This window comes from Rhinolophus ferrumequinum, chromosome 18 (genome assembly GCF_004115265.2).
Source record: "Rhinolophus ferrumequinum isolate MPI-CBG mRhiFer1 chromosome 18, mRhiFer1_v1.p, whole genome shotgun sequence".
NCBI classification, from domain to species: Eukaryota; Metazoa; Chordata; class Mammalia; order Chiroptera; family Rhinolophidae; genus Rhinolophus; species Rhinolophus ferrumequinum.
The window spans coordinates 9,260,885-9,277,559 of record NC_046301.1 but is presented as its reverse complement, the minus strand read 5'-3'; the positions used below and the strand labels follow the sequence as shown (position 1 = coordinate 9,277,559).

General features: G+C 32.9%; 1 protein-coding gene across 1 annotated transcript in view; it reads left to right on the top strand.

Annotated features, from left to right (window-relative positions):
- Window positions 1–16,675, top strand: part of SCLT1 (sodium channel and clathrin linker 1) — a 98,344-nt gene that overhangs the window by 49,417 nt on the left and 32,252 nt on the right. The window contains exons 14-17 of the mRNA XM_033133484.1: window positions 4,572–4,643; window positions 8,579–8,653; window positions 10,503–10,648; window positions 13,458–13,650. Of these exons, the coding sequence (XP_032989375.1) occupies window positions 4,572–4,643; window positions 8,579–8,653; window positions 10,503–10,648; window positions 13,458–13,650 (486 nt within the window). The remainder of the gene's footprint in view (window positions 1–4,571; window positions 4,644–8,578; window positions 8,654–10,502; window positions 10,649–13,457; window positions 13,651–16,675) is intronic.

Genomic DNA, 16,675 nt, shown 5'->3' with positions numbered 1-16,675 from the left:
TCCACCTCTAGAAAGGAGCAGGACTGGGAGGCAATACAAGTCTGTGGATTCTTGAGCCGTACTCTTGGTCACTCTGAGAAGTTCTTTCACATTCATTTATGGTGTGTTTTTTTTTTAATTTCAAACCCATGAAAAGGTTGAAAGAGATGCGCAATGAACGCTTATTTACCCCTCACCCAGGGAACACTTCACTTCTAAATATCTGGGCATCTGTTTCCCCGGGAAAAAAGGACATTTTACTACACAACCACACCACTGTGACCATACCTTGAAAAAAATCAGCATTGCCTCAGTACAATCCACACACAGATTTCCCTAAAATATTCTTCGTAACGGTTTGGTTTTTCAAATCCAGAATCCAGTCAACGTTTATGCATCACTGCATTTCTTTGGTCTCTATGTCTGTAGTCTTCATCATTTTAACCCAGTCACCTGCCTCCCTCTGCATGTGACAAAGAATCCTTTGTAGAATACAAGCCCGTTGTCGTTCAGGATATTCCACATCTGGATTCATGTGACTGTTTCTTCTTGATTAGATTCAGGTCATTTCTGGCACAATGGTATGTTTACCTTTTACTTCATCACATCAGGAAGCTATAATGTCAGGTTGTGCATTGGTGATGCTAAGCTTGGCCGCATGGTTAAGGTGGAAAAACCAGATCTCTCCATTGTGTACTTACTAAATAATTGGGGAGATACTTGAAGACCATGCAGGTCTCCTTTTCCACCAAAGTCTTTCATCCAGTGGTTTCAACATCCACTGACAATCCTTGCCTGAAATAAATATTATATGGGATGCTGAAAAATAATATTCTAATTCTGTTGTTCTTTCTATACATTTATTAGCTGTTGTAAAGAGGTGTCCTGCTCCCTTTTTAATGTCATTGTGGATTCATGAATCTTTTTAATTGTATTTATGTATTTATTTTTCTCTTTGTTTAATTTACTGAGGTGACATTGTTAGTAAAATTATAGCGTATGTTAATATAGCTTCAAGTATACATTTCTATACTATGTCAACTATATGTTGCATTGTGTGTTAATTTTTTTGTGTTATTATCCATTACCATGTGGCCAAGCTTAGCATCACCAATGCACAACCTGACATTATAGCTTCCTGATGTGATGAAGTAGAAGGTAAACATTCCATTGTGCCAGAAATGACCTGAATCTAATCAAGAAGATACAGTCACATGAATCCAGATGTGGAATATCCTGAAGGACAACGGGCGTTTTTATTTTCAAATTGTCTCTCTTAACTTTCTTGCATAAATGATGTTCCTTTCTCATCCTGTATTTTCCCTGACTCTGATCAGGAATCAGCCACTTTTTTAGGAAGGCTTCATTGTAATTTTTCAATTTGACATTTTGGTCAGAGACAAGATTTAGCAAAAGCAGAAATTCATGGTTTAATTTTCACTGTAATATTTACATTAAAATGCTTGCCTACATATTCATAAAAACTGTCTGAAATGGTTAACATAAATTATTGAAAATTAATACTCCTTTCCTTTAAAATGAAGCTACTGTACACCTGAAGCTACTATCATATTGTATGTCTACGATACTTTGATAAAAAATAAATTTGATACATACATACATAAAATTAGCTCCTGTGGGATAGTTGAATATACTGTATATTCCTCCACTGGATAAAATAAAGGTGTTAACTTTTTTCTTACCTATATTTTTTGTGGGAAATATTATTTCTCACCTAAGTAGACAGAAGTAACCTGGTTTTTTAAAGCCTCATCAGTTTAAAAAAAAAAAAAAAAATCTCCCATGCTTCCTTTTCCCCCAAGCAATTAAGTGGTAGTTTTCATTCCTACAAAGTCATTGTATAACTTTTCTTGCTGCAAAAGTATTTCTTAGAAATTTATTACTTTGTCATTGTCTGACTAAATTAGGTGATTTCCCAAGATAAAATTTCTAATTTGAGGCAGAATCCATATTAAAGCCTGGGTTTTTTTCTTTTTTCTTTTTTTTTTTTTTTTGTTCCTTGTATATCTTTTTTTCTGAAATCCCTGAGCTATTCTTGGAATTGAAAATACTATAACTTTGGCTGCAGTTCAAAGTATTCTGGATGACATAGCTTTAAAATAGATATTAATAAATTTTGTTGCTTTTAATTATAAAACTGTTTTTATCAAAGTGCTCATAGTATGAGAACTCCTCATTCATTTTTAAATCCTAAAATAAATTCATGTTCATTTTATGGTTGGTAGGGGTTGTCTTGTGCATGAATCCTTAAATAATCTCAGTATAATTTTTCCAGTGTTATGATCTCTATATTCAGTCCAAACCTTGCTACAAACATGTGTAGTCAACTGCCCCCTAGAATCTAGTTATCCCCCTGTCTAAATAGTCCTACCAGGCGTCTGAAACCGAACTCCCTCTCTTACTACCTAATATTCCCTTCCTCATGGGCCCTCTTTGATGCCCTGGACCTCAGGCTTCCCTTCTGTTCCACCTGTTCACTCAAGAAGTATTTTCTGAGCATTTCCTATATGCCAAATACTATGCTGGCCTCCTCGCTCTCCAGGTTCCACACTGATGCTGAGTTGATTTTTTAAGTAAACTTTTGTATTATTATTAAAAAGTGATACAAGCTCATTATAAAAGCAAGTGGAAATATATAAAAGTATATAAAAGAAAATTAAAATCATTTACAATTCCACATCCTTTGAATTTTCATTTAATCCCAGATTACCAATAATATGGTATAATTATCAGTAACACAAAAAAATTCTGAAGATACATACACCAACCTGTCTAAGCCTAGAAGGTAGAATAATGAGGAACCTTTCACTTTCCATATAACATAATTCTGCAGTGTTTGAAATTTCAAACAGTATGTATTATTTTCATAAACAAACTACATACACACACATATATACATATATACACACATCTATATTACACCTTATATTTTTCTGTTTTTATGTAAAATATATTTTTATGAAAAAAATATATTTTTATGAAAAAAATATATTTTTAATGTTTTTTTAAATTTTTCAGCTGTATTGGTGATAATTGCCCATTAATTACAATTTGACATGTCCTCCAAATATGTAGAATTAACCTGTTAAATTCAGGATAACTTATGTCTAATGACTTTACAAGTGTCTGTTTTTATTAACTGAAGTAAATATAATGAACAAGTTGTCACATATTTATGTTCTGGCTGTAAAATGGAACAAAAATGTGACAGTAGCTTATTTCTTTAAAATATGGAAACAACTATTTCTCAGATATCTCACAAACATAAAATTTAATTTGTGGAAAAAGAAGCACATTGTTTTTTTCTGATTTTAAATTATGGCTAAAGTTGGTGATCAAAATTATATTTGTCCAGTTAAGCAATATTAACACCATCACAGGCCTTTTCTATTCCTATGAACCGACATATAATATGTTTGACAGGCCTTCTAAAAGGTAACATGTTAATTAACCAAATAAAGTATATGGCATTATTATAAATGTTCTAAATAAGGTTTACATCATGTTTTAGAAATAATCCATTTTATAAGACCCTAGAAAATTTATAAAAACCTTTGAATCATAAATAGATAATTGATGATCTATTATCAGTATCAATATTCCTCATGGTCTTTTTAAAAAGTATGAATAGATATTAGAAAACAATAGCATCGAGGAGCCATCCTGATGAGATGTGGCTCACTCTTCAAAATGTTTCATACACATAAATTGTACTATTTCTGAAGATATTTGAATGTTAATTCAAGGAGGGGTTTTCTTTACACTGTAATTAGCACTGATATCTGATGTACAATATAAAACTATTCTTCTATTTATAAAAGACAAGTGCCTTTTAAGTTATTAATTACATTCTCAGTGTAATTCAGTGTTTCTCCTGACTTGCTCTATGGCAGCAGTTCTCAGGAGTTGTTCAGGGAGTCTTCACGGTCACATCTAGTTTCCTAATTACAGTAAAACACGGTCTCCTTTTTTCACAGTCATTCCCTCATGAGTGTACAGTATTGTTTTCCAGAAGTTGATGGTACACAACAACACAACAGTTTAAACACAGAAGTAGATATGAGAATCTGTCTCCTATTGAGCCAGACTTTAAGGAAATTTGCAAAAATGTAAAATAATCCAACTCTTCTCAAAACATTTTAATTTGGGAAAATGTACTTATTTTTTTATAAAAATATATTATTTGTAATAACCTGTAATAACCTTGTTGTTATTTACAAAGGGATTAGCAAGTAAATATTTTGAAATTTTCTCAGTTTTCATTTCTAATATGGTAAATTCCAATAGAAAGAACCCATCATAAACAAAAGATCTTTGTTTTTATAGAGTAAAAGGATCCTGGGCTAAAAAGTTTGACAGTCACTGTCCTTTAGGGTAAATTATCCTACTTGCTCTCCTCCCACTGTCATGATAAACTCCTGACTATTTAATGTATCATGTGCTTATTTATGTTTTATGCCCTAAAAGTTACAACTTTATTTTTTATCAAAATTGTTATCCTGAATAGTTTATATTGGATACTCTTCATTTTATTGTAAATCTAAATAATTCATAAATATCTTAATTTACAGGTTGAAAACGCAAGAAAACAAGGTAATGTACAGGTTTCTCAACTAACAGAAGAACTTTCGGCCCTTCGTATGGTACGTTAAAAGACTGTATTTATATTTTCTTCTGAATATCGCTTATTTTAAAGGGCAAGGTACATGTCATTGGGCATTAGTTCATTCAAAAGATACATATTAGGACATGAACTATGCTAGATGCTGTGAAAATGGAGATAAATGTGTTATCTGCAGTCTTGGAACTCATGGTCTAACAGGAGACACGGATGGCATTTAGCACCTTTTCCTATGATTACCTGTCTTTGACAAAGAATGCTCATGGTGCTCCTGAAGCCCCCAGCTTCAGCTGCTGCCGTATTCTGGGTTCATCTGCAGACCAGGGAGAAAGAAAAAGTATATGTGACAGTGGGAAGGAGGAAAGACAAGCTTCCCAAAAGAAAAGAGTACTGAAGGATGAATAGACAGAGAGAGGAGAGGAAAAGAGGCTAGAGGTGGATTAAATATGTGAATTGAACATGAAGATTTGATGAAATGGAGTTTAATAACCTTGCTTACATGGTATTAAAAGTACAAGTATTTCTGAAATTGGGAAGATACCTGGTTGATATTTAAACACCTCTGAAAGAAGGATCACATCTTTTCCACATTCTACAAACTCTGTAGCATACATAATGGGAACTTAGTCCTTGTGTATGGGTCCTGAGACCAAAAGCTCAAAAAACTGGTACTTTTTGTGTATTTAATGTCATTTGTTTTAACAATATAGGAACGTGAATTAAAATTAATGGGATGCAATGTGGCCAATTAGTCATGTCTAATCCTTTGTGGTTTTTCAGTTTTACTTCCTCTTCTGTCACCTTGCTATTTCCTATTCTCTTACATGGACTGATTTAGCTACCAAAAGATTAACAGCTTGAGGAGGAAGGGTCCTACCTTAGTCCAAGATCATTTAATGGATTATAAACTCGAGAAGGACAACCTTTGTTTTTTCTGTTTTCCCAAAGGAATATGTACTAGTTAAGCCCTACAGTGATTTTAAAAATAACTGTAAGCTGTGTAACAACCAGAGCTGTATAAACTAAGCTTAGAGTAAAAAATACATATAATTTCAGATTATTTCAATGGGCGTTTCTTAGGATTTAATGTCATGTTGATTCCATGAGGAAAATTGTACTGACTAATTGAAAAGTATTTAAATATTAAGCATTTAGAAATACATTTGAAGGAAGGCACATCCAACTACTTAGAAAAACAGATTTTCTCAGGAAACTTGGGCTCCAGTTTGAGGCACAGCAACTTGATGTCAGCGACTGATTTCTATTCTCAGTGCCAATTTTACCACCTTTGCTATGAAGTTGAATTCAGGGAGAGAAGTTGAGCGTACGTTAGCTAACCCAAAGTAAGTCATGCTTGCAGGAAGGAGCAAAACTTGTATTTAAGGTTACTGTGCAAAAATTTTTGGTCAATTTAAGAAAAAGCCAGAGCCAGTCCATCTCAAGCCACATATCTCCCTTTGGAAGGCAACACGCACAGCCTTTCTTTTCTCCTACATGGTGTACTTACTGTCTTCTTAAGTATATTCAAGGCTTTAATTCCGCGAAGTAGCAGAGATTGCTGTCAATCTATAGCCTGCAATACAGAATATTGGCTATAAATGCCCAAATTTATACAAGTAAAATGAAACATTTACTATGATCTTTTTTTGGTCCATGATTTATTAGAAGTCTAATTTTGAATTTCCAAATACACGGGCATTTAAACATCTTTTTTTATAAGTGGTATTTTTATTTCAAAAAATTACACATGTGATACATGAAAACATTTTAACTATAAAAAAAATATTCTAACAATATCAAAGTATACTGAGTTAAAGTGATACCCGTTTCATACTTTTTTCCCCCAGAATACCACTTCCTTATCATGGGCACCACTACTAGCAAGTTAGTGTGTATCTTCAAGCATATGGATATAGGTGGTGCTGTAGATAGAGCCATTGGTTTCAATGTGAGTTCATTTATTAGAAAAGGGTCAGATCACATGAAGTCTCTTGGTTTTTCTGTCATTGAGCATTCATTTGATGTCAGCAATAGCAAAAGAAAATGTACATATATAAATCATTTAAATGGATGAGGGGCCCAATACCAAGCACATTGGATGCTAGTATACTAGCTCATGTAGACATCTTTTTATTATTGATTACTAATCTAGTTAAATAGAGGCCACAGATCGTGGGCTATACGATATTGATTTTTTTTTTTTTGCTGTAAACACATTGAATTTATTTTGTTTGTTTTATATTGTGTGTAATTTATTTTATTCCCTAAGCTGTATATCATATCCCCAAGACTTATTTATTTTATAACTGGAAACATGATATTGATTCTTAATATTTGTTGCAACTGTATAGTACACTCTGGGGTATGGTACAGTATGGAATATGGTACACTATGGAGAAGCTTTTGTCATAATTTCCAAAACTTAGAAACAGCCAAAATGCCCTTTACTATGTGAATGGATAAATGAACTGTGGTACATCTAACAATGGAATAGTATTCAACACTAAAAATAAATGAGCTATCAAGCCATGAAAAGACATAGAGGAACCTTAAATGTGTATTACTAAGTGAAAGAAGCTAGTCTGAAAAAGCTACATCCTGTATGAGTCCAACTATATGACATTCTGGAAAAGGAAAAAACTATGAAGACAGTAAAAAGATCAGTGGTTATCAGAGGTTGAGGAGAGAAGGATGAATAGGTGTAGCCAAAGCATGGAGGATTTTTAGGACAGTGACACTGCACTGTCATGGTGCTATAATGATGGACACACGTCATTATAAACGTATCCAAACCCATAGCATGTACAACACCAAGAGTGAATTCTAATGTAAACTATGGGCTTTGGGTGATAATGTCGTATCGGTGTAGGTTCATCATTTGTAACAAATGTAGCACTACCTTCGATGATGGGTGAGGCTGTGCATGTATGGTGGCAGGAATTATAGGGGAAATCTCTGTAACTTCCGTTCTACTGTTGCCGTGAATCTAAAACTTCTCTAAAAAATAGTCTCTTAAAATAAAATCACAGGAGGTGAGTTGTGACATGGAGCAATAGCGTATTTCACAACGTAAGACTACCTGTTTTCATAGATTAGCAATTTAGTGTATGAACATACATGGAACATTAAAGTTTCGTTTCTTATGCACTAATAGTTCTGTCTTAATAAAAGAATAAATTTAGATTAATCATTTGATTTGTAACATAGGATTAAAGGTCTTCATTTTAATCAGTTAATTAATTATGGGTCACAATTTAGGAGCTTATTTAAAATTTAAAAACATTGATAAAAGATACAAAGTTATGATAAAGATAATTGAATGTTAATTAGCAGTACAATGTCAGCAAAGCAGGTTCATCAAAGCATAATTTACAATTAGTAGAAAATAACCACCCCCATTTGCAAAAATAAGGAAATAGATAAAAATAAATAACTGAAGAACCAGTCATTATCATGATTGTTTTTAATTTCATTTGCTTTGGCTGTTTTTAAGTTTTGCAAAAAAAAAGTTAAAAATTTTAAACTGTTTTAGAATTTATATACCTATTTCCTTTTAAGCCACAGGTTATCCTCAGGGTGCTATGCCTCCATCCAGTTCTACATTTACTTTGAAAATGTATGATAAGGATATGTGAAAAGAAAAATTATACTATGAGAAAGAGGTCTCATTTGTTTATTTATTTTTTCCCCCTGGAATCACTCAACCCACCTAGCATGTTTACTTAGAACTCCTTGGCATTCTGTACTGAAGGCGATTTCTGAAATCCTAGGGTAGGTAGCTCTTTGAAGACTGAAGGGGTTTGTTTGTTTGTTTGTTTGTGATCAGTATGGTCCTGCTGTATTGATAGGTAACTGTGGTGTTCCTGTTACGCACAAATCATTCTACTTTTCCATATTGCCCTGTTTTCCTGAAAGACTTACAAATATATTCATGTACTGTATGACTTGAATTTATAGGAGTGTGCCGAAAAACAAAGCCAAATTGAACGAGCCATTAAGGAGAAAAAAGCAGTGGAAGAAGAACTAGAAAAGGTAAAGAAAATAAAAATAAAAAATAACTGCCTAAACCCCAACTGCAAATATTCAACATTGCTGTCTGCTTCCATCACACTGCTAGCAACCCCTATAGTTATATAAGTATTCTCCTGGTGAGTATTTGCTTGGAATATATTCAGACTCTACAATTAAATAATGGTATTGCCAGCGTACATTTCTTCATAAGAGTGGGCACATTATTTAAACTTTTTAATTAAAGGTACAAATTTTATGAAGTACTTATATTCCTTGCTTAACTCTCATCGCAAAACTATTTATTTTCTCTGCCTTCTCTTTTTAAATTTTATGCCAACTCTTACTTGGTTTAGGCTATTTATAATAACAAGTATATATAACCAGAAAATTGTAACATTGCTATGATTTTTACCTTTAAAAGTACAGATTTTTATTTCATAGTTAGGAAAAATATTCCAGTGATATTTGAGAAAAAAAAATATTGTGAGAAGTCTATAGTTTCAATATTTTTCTTAAATAACTTTTTTTATTAGCAGGAAATAGCCCACTCTCCTAAAGTGCCTTGGGGAAAAAAGGGGGAGACTAAATTTGATTCAGCATAGACTATGTTTTAGGTACTGAATTAAGAACTATCATGTAGAGGTTAAGTACCTTGTCTGTGTTAAAAAATATTAAATGGTAGAGTCAAAATTTGATTTTTTTCAAAGAGCTGTGTAGCATAAAAAGTATATGGCATGTTTATATTATTGATGTAAAAAGATTGTGACAACCTTGGATAGTGAAAGGGTAATTTACAAAACAAAACATTTGTATAATCCCATTTGTGGGGATTATACCACTCCCCTTCAAGGTTGATGCCTTATTAGTTTCTGTCAGATATGTTCCATTTAGATCCCCTCGGGCTATATATGTCAGGGTTTGGGATGAATTTTTCATATCGCACAGCATAGATAGGTTAAGGAATAGGCTTCCATGGGGAAATGTAAAATTACAAGGCTAACGGCACCAGGTAACAATAAGACAATGCTCCTTAGTCTCCACTGCCCCACAGACACACTTGCTATAGCAGAGTACCGCTGGGACTGCGGTAATTGTCTGTATTATAGGTGCAGGACACTAACGTGGTGATAGTCTGTCTTCTTTATAGAGCAGGAGTGACAAAGCAGTCTTGTAAGTGGGAGAAGACGCAGGTTATTTTTTGTCCAGGCAGTTTGGATTTGAAGGGTAGCTGTGCATAGGATTTGTCTGGAAATGTGAGCTGCCTGGCACTTGGAGACTGTGCAGTTCTTGGCATGTTATAGTCTCTGTGTTGTGGGAGCAGGGCCGGTCTCATGGAAGCTAAGCTTGGGTACAACCACTCCTGTCCAGTGAGGGGAAACCCCCATTTCAGCTAGATCATTGTTTTGTTAACCCAGAGTGGGATTTCGGAGTCACTTTCAGATAGTTCTGCTCATTGTACGACAGCATGTATCTGTGTTTTGAATATTGGAATGCAGAATTGACTTGAAGGATATTCATCAAAGAATCAAAGCAGTTCTCTCTGAGTGGTGACATTTAGAGTACTTTTTTTTTTCATTTCAGCTATTTTATATTTCTTTTTAAAATATTAAAACAATTTGAGTAATTTATAATGAGCATGAATAATTTCAAAAAATAAACAATTATTATTTTACATGTCAGTTTTTAGCATCGTATTTTATCAATGTGAAACAAACAAAATTATTGATATGTTTTAATGTGTTACAGTGGAAACAGGTGAATACATAATCATGGGTTTTGATTTCTTATCCTTAATTTCAGTTTCTGAACCTATCATTTCTTAGGACAATTTTGTTCTCTAAGGTAATATACATATAAGCCTCTTCTGCAGATTTGCCGTGAAGGCAGAGAGAATGAAAGCAATTACAGAAAACTGGAAGCAATGCACCAAAGATGCCTGGTTGCAGAGAGAGCAAAAGATGATCTTCAGCTAAGACTTAAGACAGCAGAAAATAAAATAAAACAACTTGAAATAAAGTAAGATCTTCTTTAGGATTTCCTGTAATAACATTTTCAGAATTCATAAAAATTTTGACAGATTCTTTACTTTTTGTGTAATACTAATAATTATATCTTATGTTTAAAAAAAAAAAAACTTTTTTAGCACCTAATAGATTTTTTTCAAGATTATTTCTGAAGACCAATTTCTTCAGGAAGAAAACATTTAATAGGACTATCCCATTTTATTTTAAATTTCTCCTTTTTGGCAGTTAAATAAGATGCGTATATGTGATGTCATTTACCTTGTTTCTCTGTCCCATGTAGTTCCTAAAAGCTAGTAATTAATGGGTGAAGGAAGGAGAGGATTAAGAGGTACAAATTGGAAGTTACATAATAGTCATGGGGATGTGAAGTACAGCGTAGGGAATATAGTCAGTAACATTGTAATAACTATATATGGTGTCAGATGGGTACTGGATTTATCAGGGTGATCACTTCATAAATTATGTAAATGTCTAATCACTGTGTTGCCCACCAAGCCAATATAATATTGTATGTCAACTGTAATTGAAAAATTAAATAAATAGAAGAAACTTAGAACATCAGGGAGGACGAACACAGTAAGCAAAAATATGGATAGTCTTTATTCTCTTGAGTTTTCTAAATTATATTTGCCAGTTGAAGCAAAAGTTGTAACACTTTTGCTTCTAAATGTGTGTGTAGGAAATAGTTAAAGACAATTGTGTTATAAACAGGGGGTGGTAAATGGACATAAAAGGAAGTAAGGTTTCTTTACTGCACTTGAACTGGTAAATAACACTACCAGTACTCTGATGGTATGTATATGTAGTGTCGTACCTAGAAAAACCACCAAAAAAAGTTACACAAAGAGATAATCCTCAAAAACAATATAGAAAATTGAAATGGGATTTTAAAGCATATTTAAGTACCCCACAGGATGGACTGTCTTTAGTGTTGCCATGCTTATTTTACAGTCCCCATTTCATAATCCTGTTATTTAAAGTACTTCAAGCTCTGAGTCTCCCATTTGTGTTTCTACTCTTCCTTAGTCATGATGGATTTTCTTTCTCCTCATATATTTTGTAGTTTGTAGTCTATTTAAATATACATATAATTGTATATAATACTGTATATAATGACTATTGTCTGTGGAAATAATTGTATAGATTTTAGTTATGTCCCTTCAAGGAAGCCGTGCAATTTTTTTCTGCCAGGTGCCTCCAAAGTATTACCAGCTCAGGATGACTTCAAGGCTATGAATTCTTGGATCATTCGGGTAGTTTACATTCAAATTCCCATTCCAAGTTGAGCAGGCCAGTGATTATGGCATCGCATTAGAAACTTATTTTTCAAGTAATGCTTAGGGTGAGACAAACTACCTTGTTGACTCCCTTTGACACTATGTAGACCTTTCTCCTAGTCTACCCATTTAGTAGAATCCAGCTTTATTCAAAGCATGAGTTCCTACACCCCACCTAAGATACAGCTCTTCTTCTAGCACACATAGATATTCAAATCCAAGCCCCTTAGTTAGGATCAGAAATCCCCACCCCAGGGCAGTCAGTGCTTCTGCCATTCTGTGACATTCTCTTTTTCAATATCCTCTCCATTTCTGGCCTTATTTCCCTTACATTCTTGCAATTGCAACTATGCATTTAAATATATTGTTGAAGCATTGTCACGTTTTCTTCAGCAATGCTAGGTGTTTGGTAACAGGCGGTTTTCAGATTACCTAATGCACACATATTACTAGGATTGGAGTCTATTAGCCTTTTTCAGCCTCAGTTTCCTCATCTGACATGAGAATTAATAAGATATGTAAACTATCTGTCATATGGATGATCAATAAAAGGAAGCTACTATTTTGTTATAATTATGCTATAATTATTTTTTTTAAAACTCCAAATTAAATCAAGAGGCTTAATGTGATCCAACTTTCCTTTTTTTGTAAAAATTCTTCATAGATGGTGGTATTTTGGATTTCTATTTGGAGGGACATACTGTGTGATTGTTTCTGATCTTAGTATCTCTGATTTTAGCATCCTTTGATGATCATTACCTATATCCATCACTTCATTAGCAACTTTATCAGTCAAGGGTTAGATAGTAAAGAAGACCTACGGGTACTATGGAAAATGAGAGCCTTGTATATCCTTGTAACACCTATTAACGAGGGATGTTCACAGTATTTGATTTTCTGGGATTGAAAAGATAGAAATCAAAGCAAGAGGAATAAAAATTAGCAGTGTATTGAAGCAATATAGGTACATGTTTGGTGATTGTACCACCCAATAATCCATTGTAGAGAAAGGTCAAGAAATATAACTTATTTAAACTAATGTTAAATAAGAAGTTTATACGTAGAACTAGAAGTTTATAAAAACTGTTTCTAAGACATATAACAGGAGAATATGAAATAGGTCTTATTATAATTTGGGAGTATAGTCAGCTACTGTCTTTCTGTGGAGTTGATGAAATAAAGGAGTTTTGGTTATTAACTACTTCACCTTTCTTACCATTAGTTTCGGTTTGTCATTTTGAAGTCCTCTTTACACAATGATTCTCAATGTTAGTAAAAATTTGAAAGAGGTTTCACATAGATTTTGTAGGTGAATGATAACAGTTCAATATCTGTTGTTAGTTAAGATTACTAAGTTAAATGTATTTGCCTGGCATAGCATAACATTGTGACACAACATATTTTAAGTCTACAGTGAAGAGAAATGGCTCAGAACAAAGAAAACAAAAGTTTATACTATAAAATATGCAGCCTTCTTGACTTCTATTACACATCATTGTTTACATTTCTTTTTTTTAAAATCAGTTCCTCAGAAGAAATATCACGTTGCCAAGAAATGATTCAGAAACTTCAAAATGTATTGGAGTCTGAGAGAGAGAACTGTGGATTTGTCAGTGAACAAAGGCTAAAACTTCAGCAAGAAAATGAACAGTTACAGAAAGAGACTGAGGATCTGAGGAAGATGGCTCTCGAGGCTCAAAAAAAAGCAAAATTAAAGGTATGTTCAAGATGTATTAGAGTTAAATGTGTGCTTACGGAAATCAAAATATAGAAGATATTTAGAGAGACCTAGTAAAACATTTTAAGGACCTTTTTTCCCCCTTCTCATCAGATAGCTCTAAATCATAATGCAGAATGTTAACCAGTCTTTTCTGTATTGTAGAACTTGGCAAGCATACTTGAAAATGATTGCTTTCGCTATCCACACACACAAAAAAATTCTTTTCCATCCATGAAATATACTGATATTCCTGCCAAAGCAATTTAAGCAGTGCAGTGCTAGCAAAACTATAGATTAGATAACTTTACAGACTGCCATCCTCTCTTCTCCCTCTATAAGAGCCTCTCAAAAATTGAACTCTAAAACTAGCGGTACAGAGGATGCTGCATCAGTATGCTCCAAGGACCACTCATAGGTAGTCGGAAAATTCCATGCTGGGAAGAAGGCAAGGGACAAGTCTCCAGAAAAATACGTCCCCGTATTTTCTTTCTCATTTCTCCCTTCTTTAATGCTTTGGCAGTAGGAACATGGTAATCTGTTTACAGGACTTCAAGAAGCACAGGTATCACCACCAACATGTTGCTTGCCTTTCTCCATTCCATGAGACTTTTGTAAAAAGTGACATCAATCAACTCTTGATGATGAAGATCTGTATCTTCTAGTTTCATAGTAAGGATATAAGGTGGTAATGCTAGTGTTTCACTTTGTTTTTGGTTACTATGAGGACTCATAAATAGTCACATTCCAGTCTAATTTATATCAACATATATTTATTGAATGCCTCCTATAATAAGTATTAAACACCATAGTTACTTATAAAAGCTTGAACCCTGAAAAAGAGAGCCTTATGTATCATACAAAGAAGTTTGTACTTCATACTTTAGTCTGTGGGAAATCTTTGAAGAACAAAGGGAAAAAAATCGTACTACCGGATATCGAGACTTGATAGAAAGCTACAGGAATAAAAACAGTGTGTAATCAACATAAGAATAACTAACTTGATCAGTGAAACAAAATAGAAGAAAATATAATTCATACAACCAAAAAAAGGACTCATCTAGAATATAAAAAGTTACCAATTAAGAAGGAAATTATTAATAAGAAAAAAAACAATTAATAAGGAAATAACAGACATCCCATTTCCTAAAATGGGCAAGGCTTTAATAGCCACTTCATAAAAGAATATATGACAAAATGTTTAACTTCATGATTTATCAGGGAAATGTAATTAAAACTGTGATGAAGTACCACTACGGACTTACTAGAAGGGATAAAATTTAAAAATTAACAATTTCAAGTGTGGACAAAGATGTAAAGCAACTGGAATTTTCATATGATACTTTTGGGAATGTAAATTGGTACAACCACCATTTGGCAGTATCTTTTAAAGCTGCACATGCATACACACTATGCCAGATAATCCTGCCTACAAACCCAACAGATATGAGTGCTTATGTTCATCAAAATGTCTACAAGAATGTTCATAGAAGTTTTAATCAAAATACCAAAAACAACTCAAATGCCCATCAACATTTATATAAATAAATTGTGGTACATTCATATAGTGGAATAGATGAAACAATGAAAAAGAATGATCTATGTCTATAAGTAATAGTGGACAAGTCTTGCAGACATAATGTTCAACAAAGAAGCCAGATGTAAAAAAAAACAGCTTATAGTCTACTGTGTTTCCCCAAAAATAAGACCTAGCTGGACAATCAGCTCTAATGCATCTTTTGGAGCAAAAATTAATATAAGAACCGGTTTTATATTATGTAAGACCCAGTCTTATATTATAGAAAAATAAGACCAGATCTTATATTAATTTTTGCTCTAAAAGGTGCATTAGAGCTGATTGTCTGGCTAAGTCTTACTTTTGGGGAAACACGATATGAATTTTATTATATGAAAGTGAAGAGTAGGTAAAATTACCTATGAGGAGGGAATCAGAATAGTGGTTATATTTTAGATTGGTGAGTACTGATCAGAAGGGCACACAATGGAGCCTCCTGGGGTATCTAAATCTGGGTGGTGACTCTGGTATGTCAGGATGTGTGTAAAAATGGAAGTTGTACCCTTAAGAGTTATGTGCTTCATTGTAACAGAAAGATAAATCTTGGCAGAGGAAAGTGGGTTGGAGTATAGATAAAACAAGAGTGATAGTGAGTTTGATGATTATGGAAGCCGGGTGATGAGCACATAGAGATTCATTGTAATATTCTAGTTTGTGTATGCTTAAAGACTCCCATAATAAAACAAAAAAGTCAATGTACTTTGTTGAAAAAATATATCTCCGTCTTATATTTAACATTTCATATTATAAATTTCATATGGATTAATAACTAATTAATTTAAGATAGTATAAAACAGTAGTAGGAAATGTAGTCGAATATTTACCCAATACATGGAAAGAACTTTCTCAGCAAAACGAAAAATGGAAGAAATTGCAAATGAAAATATTGATAGATTTAAGTATATAAAATTTTAAAATATTTAAAGTCATTTTTAAATGTTTTAAAAAGAAATAAGTGGATGAAATCATTTTAGTAAATGTGAAAAAAGTCAAAAACCTTCATATATAAACCTTTAAAAATATAAAAGAAAAATATTTGTAATCCAGTAGAAAAGCGTGTATAAGACATGGAACAGAATTCACAAACTAAGAAAAACATCGCTAATAAACAACTTTTTTAAAGTTTAAACTCAAAATTAACTGCAAAGTTAGTGTGAGTAAATTTGCAGCTGAAAGTATAAAATGATACACATTTAGAATCTAAAATTCATTCTTAAGAAAATAATTAAAATATTCTATAATTAAAGAAGTTCATTGAAGCATTATTTATAACAACAAATTAGAAACAACCTATCTAGAAATAAACAAATAATGGTACATCTATAAAATACTGAATTAAGTCATTAAAAATTATGTTTCTAAATAATTTACAATGCATTTATAGGTTTCAAAAAAATTCCCCAAAAGAATAAGTGAATGAACTAATCAGAAACAGTTTTGGAGACAATG